We start from the raw sequence: 17,829 nt of genomic DNA on the forward strand, positions 1-17,829 counted from the left end.
CCTCCTGCCGCCTCCAGTGGCTTCCATCGGGGAAAGAGATCCCAGGAAGGCCCTGTCAGCTCCTGATGACATGGCACTGAGACAAGGCGCTGGGATGCCTCATGTGTTTATGGTGTGTACACTGTGAAAAGGTGAAAACAACAAGTATGAGTAAGCACAGTAAGAGCCTCTGTGTGTGTGTGTGTGTGTGTGTGTGTGTGTGTGTGTGTGTGTGTGTGTGTGTGTGTGTGTGTGTGTGTGTGTGTGTGTGTGTGTGTGTGTGCGTGCGTGCGCGCATGTGTGTGAGGCTCAAGACTCCTCAGTTTTAATACTGTGTTTGTATCACCTCATTTATGAAATAAAGGAATTTAAATTCACACACATAAACTGTCTGATCTTCTAGCTGCTCAGGGAGCACAGATGCAGATAAGCATCAGACTGAACCCATGTAAGTGTAATGATATGTTTGTTCCTAGGCTGGCTCACCTGACCGATCTCATTAAGACTGCATGCTCTGACTTGCCTGTGTGCTCGCTGGACCAGGGGAGGTGGTGAACACTGCACTTTGTCCTCCACTCATCCTGAGTTATTGCCCTTGTGGATCACAAGCCGTCAATAACGACAGCACCACCCATGTTTGGGTTAGCTTGAGAAGTCTACTATACGGTATATACTGTAGCTGTTGCTAAGAGACTTTGGGTTTTATGTCGGGGCAGCCAGGTGGCTATCAGAATGATTGGAGACATCATGCTGTGGCAGTGTTGCTGCTACATGCAACATTTGAAGTACCTTGAACAGGGTGCACAGCCAAGCACCTTTCATTCTCAGTAAAGTGCCATTCAACGAAAATACTCGTACTCTACTCACTCTACAATCTACATGCGCTATTAAATAATAGAGTATGTATATTAATGTGAGGGTAATGCTTTGTGAAAGCCTTGCCCCCCATAGTACAATTTGAGCAATCTTCATCAATAATTCAGGAGGGGCTCTACACCCCCTCCCCACCCCATATCTTCCAGATGTGACACTAGCTGGGCTAATGCTTAGCTAATGCTTAGCTCTGCTACGGAGCCAGACGACATCTCCCGTCCATCCACCTATTGAATTATGCACCATCATATGACACAAATAAATCTAGGCCTACATCAAAATGCACCCTATTTCAGAACTGATCATGATCATATTGTAATAGGATTACAACAATCTTCAAAACGAGAATCATGCCAGAAGAACACTGGAATTGCTGGTTTTCTTTCAGCATAATGCAAATAATATTATGTCAATATAGAACACATAAAAGATGCCTATATTTCTCAGGCTCCACCACATTTAGCTTGCATGCTATTCTCATCCCCCCACACACATACAGTATCCACTCAGAGGCAGGGCTGAGTATGTCTTGTTGCCATAGCAATAGCTTTGAGAGGGTGGTGCTAGACTAGAATGTGGAGCATGATGGAGGTGTCAAAGGACGAAAGAGACACATGCCATGATTTTAGACTTACTTCTGCCGTGTGTGAAGATCAGAATCAGATATGAGCTGAATATTATAATCAGTAGGCACTGGGTCAACTGTCACTGACACAGCCGGCAAGTTTGTAAAATGTCTGACCTTTGTGTATGTAACTTATGGGCGTCACTGGCAGCATGTTGACACAGGCTGGAATCTAACAACAAAACCCACTACTCCCCATGCCCACTTCATCACAGACATTAACTTTCTTTACCAGTCGCATAACAGAAAATGTTCTAGATTAGCTGGCAAAAGGTACGCGGGAGGAGGTACGATTTTACAGCAAAAGGCTGTAGCAAACGCATCTAATCAGCAATGTGATGTCACTTATTTGTACAATTCAGTCATGTGTCGAAATAAAGGCTTGAGTTGAAGACAGGGGAAACAGGTTTTTTCGCAAGACAGTCATTCATGTTGTAAGCCACAAGTTGTCAGCTTGAAAGAAACTGAATCTTAACCTTCAACCACATAGAACATAGAGCTCCTGGTCCAGTGGCCTCACTTGAAATCCTCATTTGGGGGCAATTAAAAGGATTTTACTCGGGACTAACTTGGTTCCTCTGTGAGTGGCTAAATTGAATTGAATTGAAATTGAATTGAATTGAATTGAATTGAATTGAATTGAGTGGCTAAACAATCAATCGATGGCAGGCTGCAGCAGGGTGTCATAGCAACAGAGGCACCAAACAACAGTGACCTACACGCAGTCCAGTGCAATGGCACTGGCATTCTGATCGTTGTCAATGTCCATACAGGGCCTGCTTGTTTAGGCTCGGGTCTGAAGACCCTCCTCCTACTGTGCTGATGCGGTGCTGCTAGGTTCTCTCTTTTCTAACAATGAACGCTTTGTTTGTTTTTAAAAATCGCATTCTGCTGATCCTGAGCTCATCTGGGCTGGCACTGAAACATCGAACAGTCAGACTCAGAACAGAACCAAAAAGACCGGATGATGATATATAGACAGACATGATGACTGAATGAAAAGTGCGTGCAGCCATATGAAGCATACGAATACCACTCTCTAGTTGGCAGCCTGTGACCTAAGATATGACAATTAATGTCATTATAGACAGACAGCTGTGCGAATCCACACAGCTTCACGGTCTAAATGCGCATCGTGGACGGAGCACAGAAGCCTCGCGAGTCAAAAAATGCTGTACATTTAAATATTGGAAACAGGGAAACTAAAACTTTGAATTAATCTATGTCTAGTTTAATATAAAATCTATTTAATTCCTGAGGCCCATCTTACAGCAATATAATGATACTCACCTGCCTTAGCACATAGATTATATTTGAAGATGAATGATCAAAGCGTCGTGCCGATGTCTTTGCGGCAACATTGTTGCTACTGTGTACTGTCCTTTGTTGCGGAAACAGCGGAGGAGGGAAGAGAAAGTTCAATTGTAAACAGGCGGAGCAAACGGAAGACGAAGCAAGACTTTACTGCCCTCTAGTGGATACAAAATGGATGAACGTATTCTGTTTCTATCCCCATTTGTTTCAAACCCTGATAATGCACCTGGCACTGCATATTGTAATTACTAATTATATTGTAGACAAATACTGTTAAAAGTAGACTCCTCGTTGTCTCTAGAGAGTGGGTTCCCACTTGATAGGGGTAACCGATAATTCCAGCTGTAATACTATTTCCTTTATCCAGACCCCTTCCTGCTTTTTTGAGGGGGCGAAAAGGCAAAATCCCATCAACACTCCTCTAGTTGTAATGCATTTTATTACTCAAAACATTCAGATTTCTATACAAGGAATGACCTGTATGACATTCAATGTCATGCACTGCACTCATGTAACTCAACACATCAACAAAATGTACAGAATGTGAATTGCAGATTGCAATTTTGGAGCTCAAATATAATTGCTTTTGATAATCATGTGCTTGACTGTATACTCTTAATTCAATCAATATACACAAATAAATACAACAATCACTTGGCCTACATTTCTCATTGGAATAATTTTATGGATTGGCAGGGGTACACACTTAAAATCCTCAGTGTTAATTCATTCATTTGTACTCTCAGAGGGTAACCTGAACGCTCGCCCTACTTTTCTGCAGACAACTCCCCCCTTGCAGTTCTTGGATTCTTGTTTTTGTTTTACTGAGGATAGGGTTAGAAATAAGTTTAGGGTTATGCATAGTTTTACTGAGGTATATACAGTAGGTTTAGGATTTAGGATAGATTTACTCAGGTTACGTTTAGGAATACCTGGTGGCGACCACTCAGAGGTCGCCGGATTTGCCCCGGGTGACTGCATTTTGGGGCGAGCGTTTTTTGTATTTTTTCAGAGTTAACACGCAGGATTTTAAAGCGTAGCGCTATGTGCTAAACCAATTATATATCTTAAGTGTTTTGAACCAGACCATGATACATGAGACGTTACTATAAACATAGTGAGTGATTAAAGTATTGTGTACCGATAAGATGTATTAGACAAGGTCCTTTCTTTCTCAGCATTGTCCACGGACTGAAAACCAGTATGGCCCCAATGCAATGGACCAATGCTGGGATGGGCTTCGCTGATGCACTTAATTCCAAAGTGAGGGTTCAGTGTAATGTTCAAGGACTGTATACGACACATGGTGTGACGTGACGGACAGACGGACGGACAGACAGCCGGTGGAGCTTTTCATAGTAACTTGCGACCTGACGGTTACAATTGGCAATGACAGCTTCTGAACACCCACCCACTTCTGATGTGTGTGTAGATACTGATAGTCATACTTCACAAAAAACCAAAAAACACCTGCACCCTTCCTCAACTGCACAAAAGAACGCTTTATCCAACGATGTTTCATAAAACCTTCTTCTGTGAAAGCAAGGAAGATAGCATGCAAGAGTTTCTTCAACTCATTTCATATAATTGTCCTAATGAGGTTACCACCGACTGTATGTGTCCTTAATAGCCGCTTCATGTCCCAAAGAGAACAAACTAAAAGTCAATACAGCGGCCCTTCCGCTCCCAGTCTCCGTAGCGCGTGGGCTCCGGTCCTCTGGGGCCCCCCTTCTCCTTGGTTTCAGGGTTGACATCGTGAGGAAATTCTGGGAGATTAAAAATGAAACAAGAACTTGGTTTGAAGAATACATGACGAGAGTCTTGAACTGGACGATGTATGTTTAAATCTAATATTATCAGGTTTTCACTTTGTTTATGCAGTCAAACTCAAACACTCTTCCCAGAAGTCATACTTATTTTATTCTTTGAGTAGCCAATTCTTTTTTACTCCCTTTTTCTCCCCAATTTAGTAGTTATGCCAATTGATTCTTCCCCACACACATTTATGCGTTGTCACTGCGGTTGTGTGTTCTACTGGGCTCACCCAGTATCTAACATACAATCCCTTTTATGCCCATACATGGAGATCCCTGTCTGAACCATCCACACCACTGTGATGTCACCTGTTTATGCCCATATATGGAGATCCCTTGCTCTGAGTATCTGAAATCACTGTGATGTCACAGTGATGTGTCAGGGGAACCACAGTGTCAGGCGTTATCCCGGGGAACCACAGTGTCAGGCGTTATCCCTGTTCTGAGTATCTGACATCAAGTGATGTGTCAGGGGAACCACAGTGTCAAGCGTTACACGTATACATACGGACAAGCTGTGCTGGTTCTGACAGTAAACTACGGTCGCAATAATGTATCCTATCCCCATAGATATGTTTTCCTTCATGGGTGCCTTGTTGAATTAATCAACTTTTAATCCTGGTTTACAGGTTAATCACGTGACAGCACAGAGGGGAAAGGCAGGAAAGAGGTTGTTGATGAAGTGACTAGAGTTAATTCAATCTTTTTTTGTATGTGATCAATGCTTGATTTCACAAGTGAAATAAAACTACTGTCACTAATAACCTACTTTCAAGAACATCCTTGACCTTCTCTTCGGGCGTGTCAAACCGGCCCTGTGGTGTTTTCGCTTTCCGCAGTGGTTCCTTGTCCTTCACAGATTCACTGGCTGACCGTGAGCATCCTAAGAGGAACAAGAATCAACCTCATATTCAACTCTCTTCTCTTAGAGCACCCAACATAACACAAAGTGACACAAGGAGCTGTGACTGAGAAAAGGTTTACTACACGCACGCACGCACGCACGCACACACACACACACACACACACACACACACACACACACACACACACACACACACACACACACACACACACACACACACACACACACACACACACACACACACACACACGCCACAACAATTAATAATCATTAGTACTTATACTATAGATCATTTTGTCCTTGGTATCTCAGCATTAGCCTACCACCAGCCCCTTTCGAAACCCAAAAGGTATTCAGGGTTCCAAAGGGGCTATCCCACCACCACGGTGGGAATGGGATTCATGTTGCACAATTATTTATGAAAACGTTGAATTAATTCAACTAGTTAAACTTTTATTTCAGGCTCATTCAGTTAGCAACAACTGTTCATAAATACTATTGGTATAATATACACTTCTACACAGATGCTACATGAATCCCCCTATCTGGGTGAGTTACAGCACAGTGTAGCTTGATTTGTGAGTTATGATGACAAGCAACCTGCATATAGCGCGTAACTAGTAGTACATTTTAGCCTAGAATGAGCGTGGTGTGCACTGCAGCATGTTGTGAACTGAACATAACATACCGACCTGTGAAAGCTGATTCCACTAGGAATCCCTTAGTTATACAACGTTTGGTTGTAGAAGCGCAGAGCCGCAGAAGAGACATGTTTTCGTAGAGACACGACTGGACAGCTGCTGTGACAGGTACAGTCCTCTGGTACAGTCCTCTGTTACAGTACAGTCCGACAGGACAGGGACAGTTACACAATTTCGATGTTTTCTGACTCCAACGTGTCGCCGTAGAATCGTAGATGATGTCATGAGCCAGCGACAGAGAGGTTTTCTCAAATTAATTGCTATGCTCAGTGGCGTCCACTAGAGGGAACTAAAACACAAGCTAGTTTAGTTATGTCAGGATGGATGGATCATTGTAGCCACTAGCCAGATAATGACAATGCTACTTTATTATATGCTATTCAGTAAAAAAACACTGCACTTATTCCATGTCATGGAATACACTTATTCCATGTCATGGAATAAGTGCAGTGGTTTTGGAATGAAGAATACATGATAGCCTAATTGTATGACACACACACACACACACACACACACACACACACACACACACACACACACACACACACACAATATATATATATATATATATATATATATATATATATATATATATATATATATATATATATATATATATATAATATATATATATATATATATATAGAGAGAGAGAGAGAGAGAGAGAGAGAGAGAGAGAGAGAGAGAGAGAGAGAGAGTAGGCCTACTGTACATAACATACATATACTGTACTGTACATACACACACTAAAAGTCACTAAAAGCCTATAGGCTATGCAATTATGTGACTGTGTCTGTATCATAATTACTACATCACAACCAAATTCCAAATTAATAGCAAGTTAATTGCTGTAATCTTCACTGTGACAGTTGATGTATTGCCACTTATAACCCGCCGGAATTCAGTAATTTAGGTGAGTGTTTTGTTCCGTTCCCAACTAAAGTGATGATTGAAAAATTAATCGAACGCACAGCTAGAGACACACAAACATGTCCATGCAGACTCATATGCCTACACATGCACCAAACAAGCATAGGCTGGATATGAATTATTATTGGAAGCTGCTTTTGTTTAGAGGAACGAGGATGAGGTTGGTAATGTTGTTGTAAAGTTGATCATTTGGAATTATAATATAAATGAGTTACTCTGGAATTCATTCAGCACATGCATAGATATGAAGAGCAATGCTTTCCTTTGTGAATTATATGCACACATACTGTACACATTGATCCAAGAGCTGTAGGCTGTAGTGTTGACATGATTTTCCCTGAAGGATTAGAGGGGCTGTAAGTGACATTTTTACATTTCTGCAGTGTCTGTTCTCTCCAGCTCTTTAGTTAACAGATTTTTTTCTTCTTCACAGATTTCCCCTTTCTTTTATCACTTCCAATTTCATTTGTTTATTTATCCTGTATGAGGATGAAATTAGACTGAATCCATTTTCTGCAAGAGCTGAAGAGAAGGGACACTGTTTTTTATTTTATTTTTATTTCTATTTTTTATTTTTAATCTCCAAATAGTGATAGTTTGGCATTTCATAAGATACATTACATGCACAATGATGATGGTCATAACCAGATGATAGAATCATCTGAGAGGGTTATTGGTTGTTGTCACTTGTCAGCCCGACAATCACAGGGTGAAGGAGTGCGGTCAAGATAACCCAGCACCCACCTCGTCACCAAGCTTCCACCCCCCGAGGAGGTGGCACAGGTCTATCACCACCAGGTAGCTACATACACAGCACCAGGGACGTGCAGAGAATGTTAGAGAGGCAGGGCCTGGGCTGGAATTTCCAAAAGGGCCTTTTGAAATAGCAGACCTATAGCAGAAAATATCAGACCTCCAAGCTCACAACGCGTCACGCTGTGACGCGTTGTGAGCTTGGAGGTCTGATATTTTTGGTACTTGATACCACACTAAACTAAGCATAATCAAGTGAATACTGGAGATGTAGCGGCATGGATTTCTACGCTGAGAGGGCAAATTCTTTATTTATTTTTTTAGATTTGTTTTTGGACTTTTATGCCTTTATTGATAGGGCAGTACACTGACAAGAAATGGGGGAGATATGGGGAGTGACAAGCGTCAAAGGTCGTCCGGATCGGAAATAGAACCGGTGCCACCGCCAGGCATCCATGCCTATGTGGCAATGCCTAAGTGGTATGCGTATGGACCAGTAAGCCAGCGGGCGCCCCAGAGGGCAAATTCTTACAACATAAGATGCTGCGTTCAAGTTCAGGAGAGTTTGGACAAGGCAATTCTCTTGAATAACGCCTTCAGGTATGGCATGGAAAGGGATTTGAATTTCTTTCACCATAGTAAAAAACTGCATTTATGGTCTGGAGAGGGCACTTTTTACAGATGGTGAAGGGGCAGGGGCTCAAGCCCCCTTTGATGCCTATATGTGTGCACGTGCCTGATACGCAGCACCTCTGCAACTTCCACCAAGATGCTCTCCAGCTTCTCCAGCTGCACAGCTTTGCATAGGCTATTTCTACCAACTAATGCAGTGGTTCTTAACCTGTGGGTCTGGACCCTCAGGGGGGTCCCCAAAATAGGTCCCTAGATGATTAACTTAATGTGCAATGTTGTTTTCTCACTCAACAGTAAGCAAACCAGCATAACGTTTAAGTATAAAGGCTGACTATCTACACATTTCTAAAGTGACAATTTGAGGACTTTTTAATACCTCTAAAATGACAAATTAAACATTGGCCAAATTGTCAAATATTAGAGGCACTGAGGCAGAAATTGTGAAAATAGCAGATCTACATGCTCACAAGGCCTCGCAACGCGATAGAACGTGTTATACAAAATGTAATTCCTCAACATTTAGTACTTAGTCAGGGCTCCAACCAATCACATTTGAACTGGGGGGGGTCCCCAGTTCAAATGTGATTATTTTGGGGGTCGCGGCCTGAAAAGATTGAGAACCACTGAACTAATGTAAGGTTGGACACACACCACCAGGCGAAAGAAAACCTGGGAGGCCCAAAACCACCTGGCGCAGAATGTGACAAAAGAGCCGGAACAGATGAACCTGTCATGCTGCCATGGACTGAATGCAATGGAGAGTGCTCATTGAAGTCGTATGTCCCAGCATAGGGGACAAGAGGAGTATGTATGTTATGTAAGGGGATCCTAATGAATAAAATGTACTGAAATACTGTTTGTTTTTCCTGCAGTGAAATATGTTGAGTGTGGACTGATCGATGACACCTCAGTGTGGACTCTAATGATTTTACTGTGTGTTGTCCATATGTTTAATGTTCTTGCAACTTGATTCAAAACCACTTCCTGTATGTATGTACTGTAAGTCTGTAACTGAGTTGTGAGTTCTGATGAGAAAGGATTGTTGTATCGGAAATACATTGTGTTGCTGCACAAACACTGATAAAAATACATTTGACACATTTAAAGTATTCATCCGTACTTGTACTTGTTTCTATACAGTATGCGTCCCCTTAGCGTCACGGAATGCTATAGAGAACAGACAACTGAGGCCACCATGTCACTTCAGTAACATAACATTCCTCTATCAGGGTTAGCTTTTTGGGGAGTCTGTGACTCTGTCACTGGCAGGTTAAGAAACATGTCTTGGCTCTTGCTTGAACAGGGACGTGCAGAGAAGGTTAGAGAAGCAGAGGCTGGAGTTTTAAGCAGGAGTTTTGGTGGAAATATCGAAAATAGCTGACCTCCAAGCTTACAACGCGTTGCGCTGCAATGCGTTGTGAGCTTTGAGGTTGGCTATTTTTGGTGCTTGATACCACACTGAACTAAGCATAATCAAGTCAATACTTAAGAGGTGGCATGGTTTTCTACACAGAGAGGGCAATTATTTCAACATAAGATGCTGCATTCAAGTTCAGGAGAGTTTGGACAAGGCTCTCTTGAATGCTGCCTTCAGGCATGGAAAGGGGGGGCATTTGCATTTCTTTCACCATAGTAAAAACTGCATTCATGGTCTGGAGAGGGCACTTTTTACAGACGGGTAAAAGCCCCAAGCCCCCTTTGATGTCTATGTGTGCACGTGCCTGCGCTTGAATGTATTCTATCACTATGAGTGATTTTTTTTATTTGATTAGATTTTATTAAGGATCCCCATTAGCTGGTGCCGTAGCAGCCAGCTAGTCTTCCTGGGGTCCACATAAAATGCACAAATGAAACCTCCATTTGCACACTCCTCTCAGAGGTACAAAGGGATGAATCAGCACTGAGGAGACAAAGGGTAGACTATGTGTGACCCCAGTGTGGAGCCCTGAACACAGAGGAAAAGTTAAGAGTTTAAACTGCATGTATGTACATGACCTGCATGATGCTCCGCCCGCATCAGACCTTCCAGCCACCTTTCTCCCTGGAGGGTGTGTGTGTGTGTGTGTGTGTGTGTGTGTGTGTGTGTGTGTGTGTGTGTGTGTGTGTGTGTGTGTGTGTGTGTGTGTGTGTGTGTGTGTGTGTGTGTGTGTGTGTGTGTGTGTGCGCTCTCTCAACTCAAGTACATGTTGATGCCTATACGGTGTGTTTGTGTGTGTGTGTGTGTGTGCGACTGTGCGTGCATGTGCGTCTGTGTGTGCGTGTGCATGTTCATGTGCATGTGCATGTGCATGTGATGCATGTGCATGTGTGTATGATTGTGTGTGCGTATGATGCAGAGTTTATGCCCACATTTGTGTTTGTGTACATAAATGCATGTGTGTGTGTGTGTGTGTGTACTGTGTATGTATGTATGTATGTACCGTATGTATGTACCGGTATGTAGGCTGCTTTTGAGTGCATGCATTTGCGCATTTGCACATTTGCATGTGTGTGAACATGCATGCATCAATATATGTGCGTGCGCATGTGCATGTGCATGTGCATGTGCATGCATGTGCTGCACTAATAGACAGGAGGAATGTGAGTGCGTTTGAGGGTAGCCCCTCTGTGCTGATACTCCTGAGTGGATGATGAAACTGTGGGCCTGCATTCCTGCTCCGCCGCCAGGGACCGCACAGACCCTGGAAACACTCATATCACACACTGACCACCAGCAGCACCTACCAACACAATGCTACAGCATGGTTCTAAAACTACCAACGCAATACTACAGCATGGTTCTAAAACTACCAACACAATACTACAGCATGGTTCTAAAACTACCAACACAATACTACAGCATGGTTCTAAAACTACCAACACAATACTACAGCATGGTTCTAAAACTGTGAAATGTGAAGGTCTCCCCTTAACTTTGACAGTGTACAAATGGAACCAAATGCATTTGGTTCCATTTGTACACTGTCAGAGTTACAGACTTGTAACGGTCAATTTAGAACCCCATATAGGAACCTAGAGAGTCCCTGAAATCCACTTTGAGAACCACTGCAATACTACACTTAAGCACGCACACACGCACGCATGCACGCAAGCACACACGCGCACACACACACACACACACACACACCCACAAACACACACACGCGCACAGACACGCTTTTTACTTTGAGAGTTGAACTTGAACCTATAGCGTTCCTATACGCTCTGGGCATGTAGTAGCTGAACATTCTGCCAAAAATAGCAGAGCAACAAGCTCACACTGCGTTTAATCTGTTGATGCAGTGTGAACTTGTAGATCGGCTATATATGTTCTGCAGAGATTTGGTATGGAGGGGAAAAAGGCTGGACGCCATGGACAGACCCCTGAGGGATCCCCATAGGGTTCAAGTGGTCAACACCAACGAGAATTTTAAAGTGCAATCATCGTAATGCACACGCATGCATCAAATAACAAACAACATTCATATGGAAAACTCAACACACACACACACACACACACACACACGCGCACACACGCACGTACGTACACACACACACACACACACACACACACACACACACACACACACACACACACACACACACACACACACACACACACACACACACAAACACACACAGGAGCTCTTGCACAAGACCACATTAATCATCAGAGTCGCTCACATTTATCACACAACCACAAGTGTCAGTCAGTTATTGAAAACCAGTATTCCTATTGAGTGGATACCAGGATATATGGGTAACGTCAATAAACAGCTAACTAATAATTACCTCTTTTTCCATCCTATTTTAGGCTATAGTCCCAAACCAATTCTTGTTATTTTCATTCAAAAAATATATATATTTATGAAAAGATAGCTACATTTTTAAATCAAACATCAACTGAAGTTAACGCAATCTAAGATTTCTCAATGTTTTTTTTTTCTTTGTTTTTTTTTACACACATGGTTGATTAACCAAGAAAACAAATAAGGAATCACATGAGTATAGACATGATCTCTCTTTTGTTTGTTTTGAGTGCAACCTTGGCCTCTCAACATCTCTTAATGTTGAAATAATAACTTATATAAGTGGACAAATTTAAGACCAAAGTTGTACAAACTGTAAATTTCTAGAAATATATATGCCTACATTTAATTTAGACAATAAATTGTTGGGAATTAGACTAAATGCAACTGTTTTCTTTTATTAATCAGTTTGAAATTCTCATTGAGGACAGGGTAAAGAAATACATTTCAAAATTAAATGAAAACAAGAAAATAAACAATTTGATGCCCAAATGTCAAATGTCCAGACTGCTTATCAAGCGGCCTCAATAGGCCTACTGCATATACAAAGGTGCTAAAAGAAGTGCTCACACATTTTTTTAAGAACATCGCTGATAAATAGGCTATATATCCCGCGATTGCGATGACAACAAAATACGAACTTTTCGTCAGACATGAAATATGAAAATATGCTGTTTATGAAATAATTAAGAGGTCTCTCTCAGGTAGGCTAACCGTAGAAATGCAATATCGTTGCATGATGTTAACGTTGACAGTTTTAAACTGTCGGTCTCACCGGCTGCCTGGTCCTCCAATGGGGTCTCTTTTTTATTTTTAAAGTTCATAATAATTGTCTCTATAATGAAGAAATTGTTCCCCGCGACACTTCTCCTCCAAATGGTCGGTCCGTGGGGTGTCCAGGGGGCTCTGAAAGGACCATTCATGAAGATCAACCTCATATCGTGTGGGTCCTCCACTCTGTTTTTCTGTCCATTCACTCAAACCAAGCTGCACTCAGCAAAAAACAAAACAAAAAAAAAACGACAATAGGCCTACATTTTAACTCTTGAGGTCCATTTTCACTCTCATGCCAATTGACTCCCACTGTTCAAATCGCCTATTAATTAAGTGCATTGCTCACGCGACTCTGGATTATTATTACTTTTTTGCGGTGTGAAATGCCAGAGTGTAAATAAAACGTGGAAGAAATCTTATTCGCAGGCCGAGACGGTGCTGATCTTGCCCGTGTTTTCGGTCCACGGCTGCAGGTTCTGCAGGGCGAACAGGGAGCTGTTGTGCAGACACAGCGGGTCGGGCGTCACCGGCTGGTTGATGGTCTTCTGGAAGGCCTCCTGCTGCAGCTGCATGAGGATGCGGTTGGCCTGCTGTCTCTCCGCCTCCCGCTCCTCCGCCGTCTGACGCCTGCGTAGAAAACAAACACACCCCGGGGACGGAGCGGAGGAGAGAGAGAGGAAAAGGCCTATATTAGCCTATATTACTGCTTACTCTGCTATAATGCTATAGCCTTTTCTTGGCCGTTAAGCATACATTAAAGATATAGGCCTATACAGTATGTCTTCATTATACATTAAGCATAAATTAGGCAAATAAGAAACCCGATCGACCCAGGGAATATTTTCAATTTGAGATTCACAAATGAAATGAAGCAGCATTTCTCTGGACTTGAAAATTCGTATTATGATCTTCTTATTAATCAAATGATATATTGATATAACACACTTATTAAGGTTTTATTACATCGATTCTGGTTCTGATATGCCCTGAAATAAGCATTTACTGATCTCCAGATTAATGATGTAAAAATAAACTTTTATTTATTTCAAATAATATTTGAATGGAATAATATACTATTTCAACTAATATTTATATATATTCTATTATATTTTATATAAAACAGTCAAAATGCCTAATTATATTTAATAGCGAAATGAGATGAATTAAATAATGTGAATTTATTTTAGCCTATATGGGAAAAGAACGAGTGAACAAACCGAATAGGTTTATCAGTTGGGTTACAATGGGTGTTTTATTGATTCGTATAATAATAAGCATCACAAACTATTTCTTTTCTAGAGAGATGACCTGGCTGTTTTCATGGCATGATATTGCATAAATATTAATAAATGATTAAAACGTTTAGGCTATAGGCTACAGAACCATAGTCTAACAAAGAAACAGTAGGCTATGTCTACACGTATGGTTCTAATGTATAAATGCATGCAATACCATTTATTTTATTCTATAGGAAAATTATAATGATTTAGCAAATAATTGAATTATGCTGTGGCCATTTTACCTTATATTTATGATTATTTAATGACAACACTTGACAACCAGACATGTCTGTTCAAAATTAAATAATCCCAAAGGTACAAGATACTGAAAGTAAGACTGGATATGGACCTGGGACCCTGTCCCCATCCCCACTTGAGAATCAGGTCTGGGGTAAGTTAATTTTATTTCTTAAAATGCTCCATAGATAGATACCTTTATTATCCCAAGGGGGAAATTCAGTTGTCCAGAAGTAGCTGGACCATAACCCATTTTGGACTATATTTCTGAAAATGTTAACGCAAGCTCTTTGTCGCCTATCTAGACTATATAGACCATAACAGCCCAACACAGATCAAAATGAAAACCAATTCATTCTGTAAAGTGCTTGGGAAGGAACTCTTAATATGCTGTACCTGAACTGAACTCCATACTTCCACGAGTCACGACCAAACCTGCAGGGCTAATAGTAGCACTAATAATAACAGCATCTCACCTCCATTTGGTGCGTCTGTTCTGGAACCATGTTTTGACTTGAGCGTCAGTCATCTTGAGGGCCTTGGCGAGGGCCGCTCGCTCCGCGGACGCCAGGTACTTCTGCCGGTGGAAGCGCTTCTCCAGCTCGCAGATCTGCAGGCGCGTGAACGACGTGCGAGGCTTCTTCTTTTTCGGCGGCGTCCGGTTCTGGTACGGATGACCTACACGGCGTGTTACAGTGAGGGGTGAGAGAGCCACTGGATGGATGGATGGATGGATGGATGGATGGATGGATGGATGGATGGATGGATGGAAAGGAGTTGAAGTGGCAGGGCATGAAGGCAAGGGCGAAAGCAAGCGGCACAAAGTCAGCAAACGGAGCAAGACAAAGTAGGCCTGACACACTCGTGTAAAAATAGACACATTTTACAGTCTCAGCAAGTTAACACGCTGTTTACTATAGCAAAAGTTGGAAATATAGACTGCCTATAACAGAAGACAGCGAGAGGAAAGCTTATCAGCAGGTATTGTTACAAGATCTGAAGGCAGACGTTATAATACAATATGGGCTATAATAATACACAATACAATAGCCAATAATAAACAATACATGAGCAGACGTGGTTTTATGAAATGTCAAGGAATATTTCAAGCGAGTGAAATAAGCATTTACCTTTTTAGATTAGCCTATAATGATGAATTAAAGAGTTGCTGTTTTCTTCCATAAATCCAGCAGCTACAGATGTGAAGCCATACAGAGAGAAGTCTTGCAGAGTTGAAACATGCACGTTCAATGCTCATTCACTCATTGCACATGGACAGGTTGGTTCGAAATAATCTAAATGCTCTTTCTCAAAACACAGAGTTATTATAACGTGCTTTAATGAATTAAACGAATAATGTGTTCAATGTATAGGTATTTGGATATTATTTTCAGGCTATATGTATTAGGTGAGGTATTATGCTATTAATAATAATAAATATTATACACTAATATTATTACTTATTAATTAACATTGCCCACCTTTTGTATATTTTGATTCTGGATAGATTAGCTATGATTGAAGACCTCATTGTCTCATAATAATGGTAGATTTTACCCTTTCTTTTGATGAGATAAAGAAATTGCTGACACATTACCCATGCACGTGTAGTATTTATTTAGCCTATAGTGAGCTATTAGTTCACTTTTTGTGAGTCTGGGAATTAAAATAATTAAGAGAATAAAATTTTGGCCTGTAATTAAATTAACACTAATATTTCCTGTATTTTTGACAGACATGTAGAGAGTGGATATTCGATCCGGCCTAATAGCCCAGTGGTTCCCAAACGCCCGGGGCCCAAAACTAGTTAAAATAGCAGATCTACTACTCCTATACTCATTTAACATTTGTTTTCTAATTTAGAGAATTTCTTTGATATTTAAACTAAAATAAATAAATAAAGGTAAAAATGGGTTGTAAATGAGTTCTGCTTGGGAACCAGTGCCTCTATAGCCTACCGGTGAAGCGGTCTTTGGTGTATCTCCTGTTACTCTCCATCCAGGGGAAGGTGAACCCGGTCAGGCTGCTGACAGTCCCGCTGCTCGGGTGGTGCCCTCCGCCCAGCGGCCGGTGCGCCGGCACGCGGATCACCCCGGCGGCGGCGGCGCTCGCGCTGCCACCGCCATTCCCGTAGTTCATCCCCATGTTCATGTTCATGTTGTAGGAGCCCACCACCCCGCAAGGCGCCGCGCCGTTGCCGTTATATCCGCCGTTACCGCACGTCGTGAAGCCGCCGCCGCCGCCCGGGCCGCCCATGCCGGTGTAGCCGCCGTGGTGGTGGCCGTAGTCCGGCTCGTGCATCCTGGCGCCCAGCATGCAGCAGCTCTGCTCCACGGTGTTGAGGATCTGGTCGATCCCGAAGCTGATGGGCTCTGCGTGGTGCCCGAGTATGTGATCCATGATGATGGCCTCCTCCTCCTCCCTCCTCATCCACCTCCTCCTCCGAGAGCGAGCCGAGCGAGAGGCCGAGCGAGAGGCCGAGCCCCCCGCGAGGAACACAGCAACACACCGCTGCTCTCTGCTCCGCGCCCCGCCGTCCGCGCGTCCTTCCTGACCCGACTCTCGCTCCAAGCTTTAAAAAAAAAGAACGTGCTCCTTCTTCTTCTGCCGCCGCCCGCTCCTCCGCTCATTATCTAATAAGTAGTGTGTGTGTGTGTGTGTGTGTGTGTGTGTGTGTGTGTGTGTGTGTGTGTGTGTGTGTGTGTGTGTGTGTGTGTGTGTGTGTGTGTGTGTGTGTGTGTGTGAGAGAGAGAGAGAGAGAGAGAGAGAGAGAGAGAGAGAGAGGGAGGGAGGGAGGGAGGGAGAGGGCGAGAGAGCGCGTATACGTGTGCTTGGTGTGTCTATGTATGTGCGCGCAGGGGAGAGTTGGAGAGCGAGGCTTTTAACTAAGAACACAGTGTGTTTTCTCCTCCTTTCTGTCTGCTTGCACGAGCACATCAATCAAAGGGCCAAATAGACAGCCGCGAGATTAGGACCAATTTAAGCCTCGAGACCCAATTGGTTAAATAGGCCTATAAACGTTGAATATACGGCTCTGTGGAGTCAATAATTACTGCTCACTTCATAAAATCTGATTAGCATGCAGGGAAATCAATAGCTATTCCATATAGGCTTCAGAAACATCAACTCAATGGCAAGTTTTCTTTTTTTCTAAATTAATTTAACAGATACAAGTCAAGACATATCAAACAGGCTATACGTGCATAATCAAAATGTACAGGCCTGCTTGGCCAACATCATCTCCAGGGGCGCTGGAACTCCCA

At 42.5% G+C, this 17,829-nt stretch overlaps 2 protein-coding genes across 2 annotated transcripts; both read right to left on the minus strand.

Moving 5' to 3' along the window:
• Positions 1-3,340: 3,340 nt before the first annotated feature.
• sdhaf4 (succinate dehydrogenase complex assembly factor 4) lies at positions 3,341-6,293 on the minus strand. Its single transcript, XM_080739903.1, has 3 exons — positions 6,163-6,293; positions 5,375-5,488; positions 3,341-4,557 (listed from the first exon to the last, which is right to left on the minus strand). Exons 1-3 carry the CDS (start codon positions 6,239-6,241, stop codon positions 4,448-4,450), a joined length of 303 nt encoding a protein of 100 aa, XP_080596029.1. The 5' UTR covers positions 6,242-6,293; the 3' UTR covers positions 3,341-4,447.
• Positions 6,294-13,465: 7,172 nt separating this feature from the next.
• Positions 13,466-16,966, minus strand: tlx1 (T cell leukemia homeobox 1; the record flags this gene model as incomplete). Its single annotated transcript, XM_080739837.1, has 3 exons — positions 13,466-13,676; positions 15,043-15,280; positions 16,525-16,966. 3 exons carry the CDS (start codon positions 16,964-16,966, stop codon positions 13,466-13,468), a joined length of 891 nt encoding a protein of 296 aa, XP_080595963.1.
• Positions 16,967-17,829: the final 863 nt, after the last annotated feature.

This window comes from Nannobrachium achirus, assembly GCF_963921795.1.
Source record: "Nannobrachium achirus genome assembly, chromosome: 13".
Taxonomy (NCBI): domain Eukaryota; kingdom Metazoa; phylum Chordata; class Actinopteri; order Myctophiformes; family Myctophidae; genus Nannobrachium; species Nannobrachium achirus.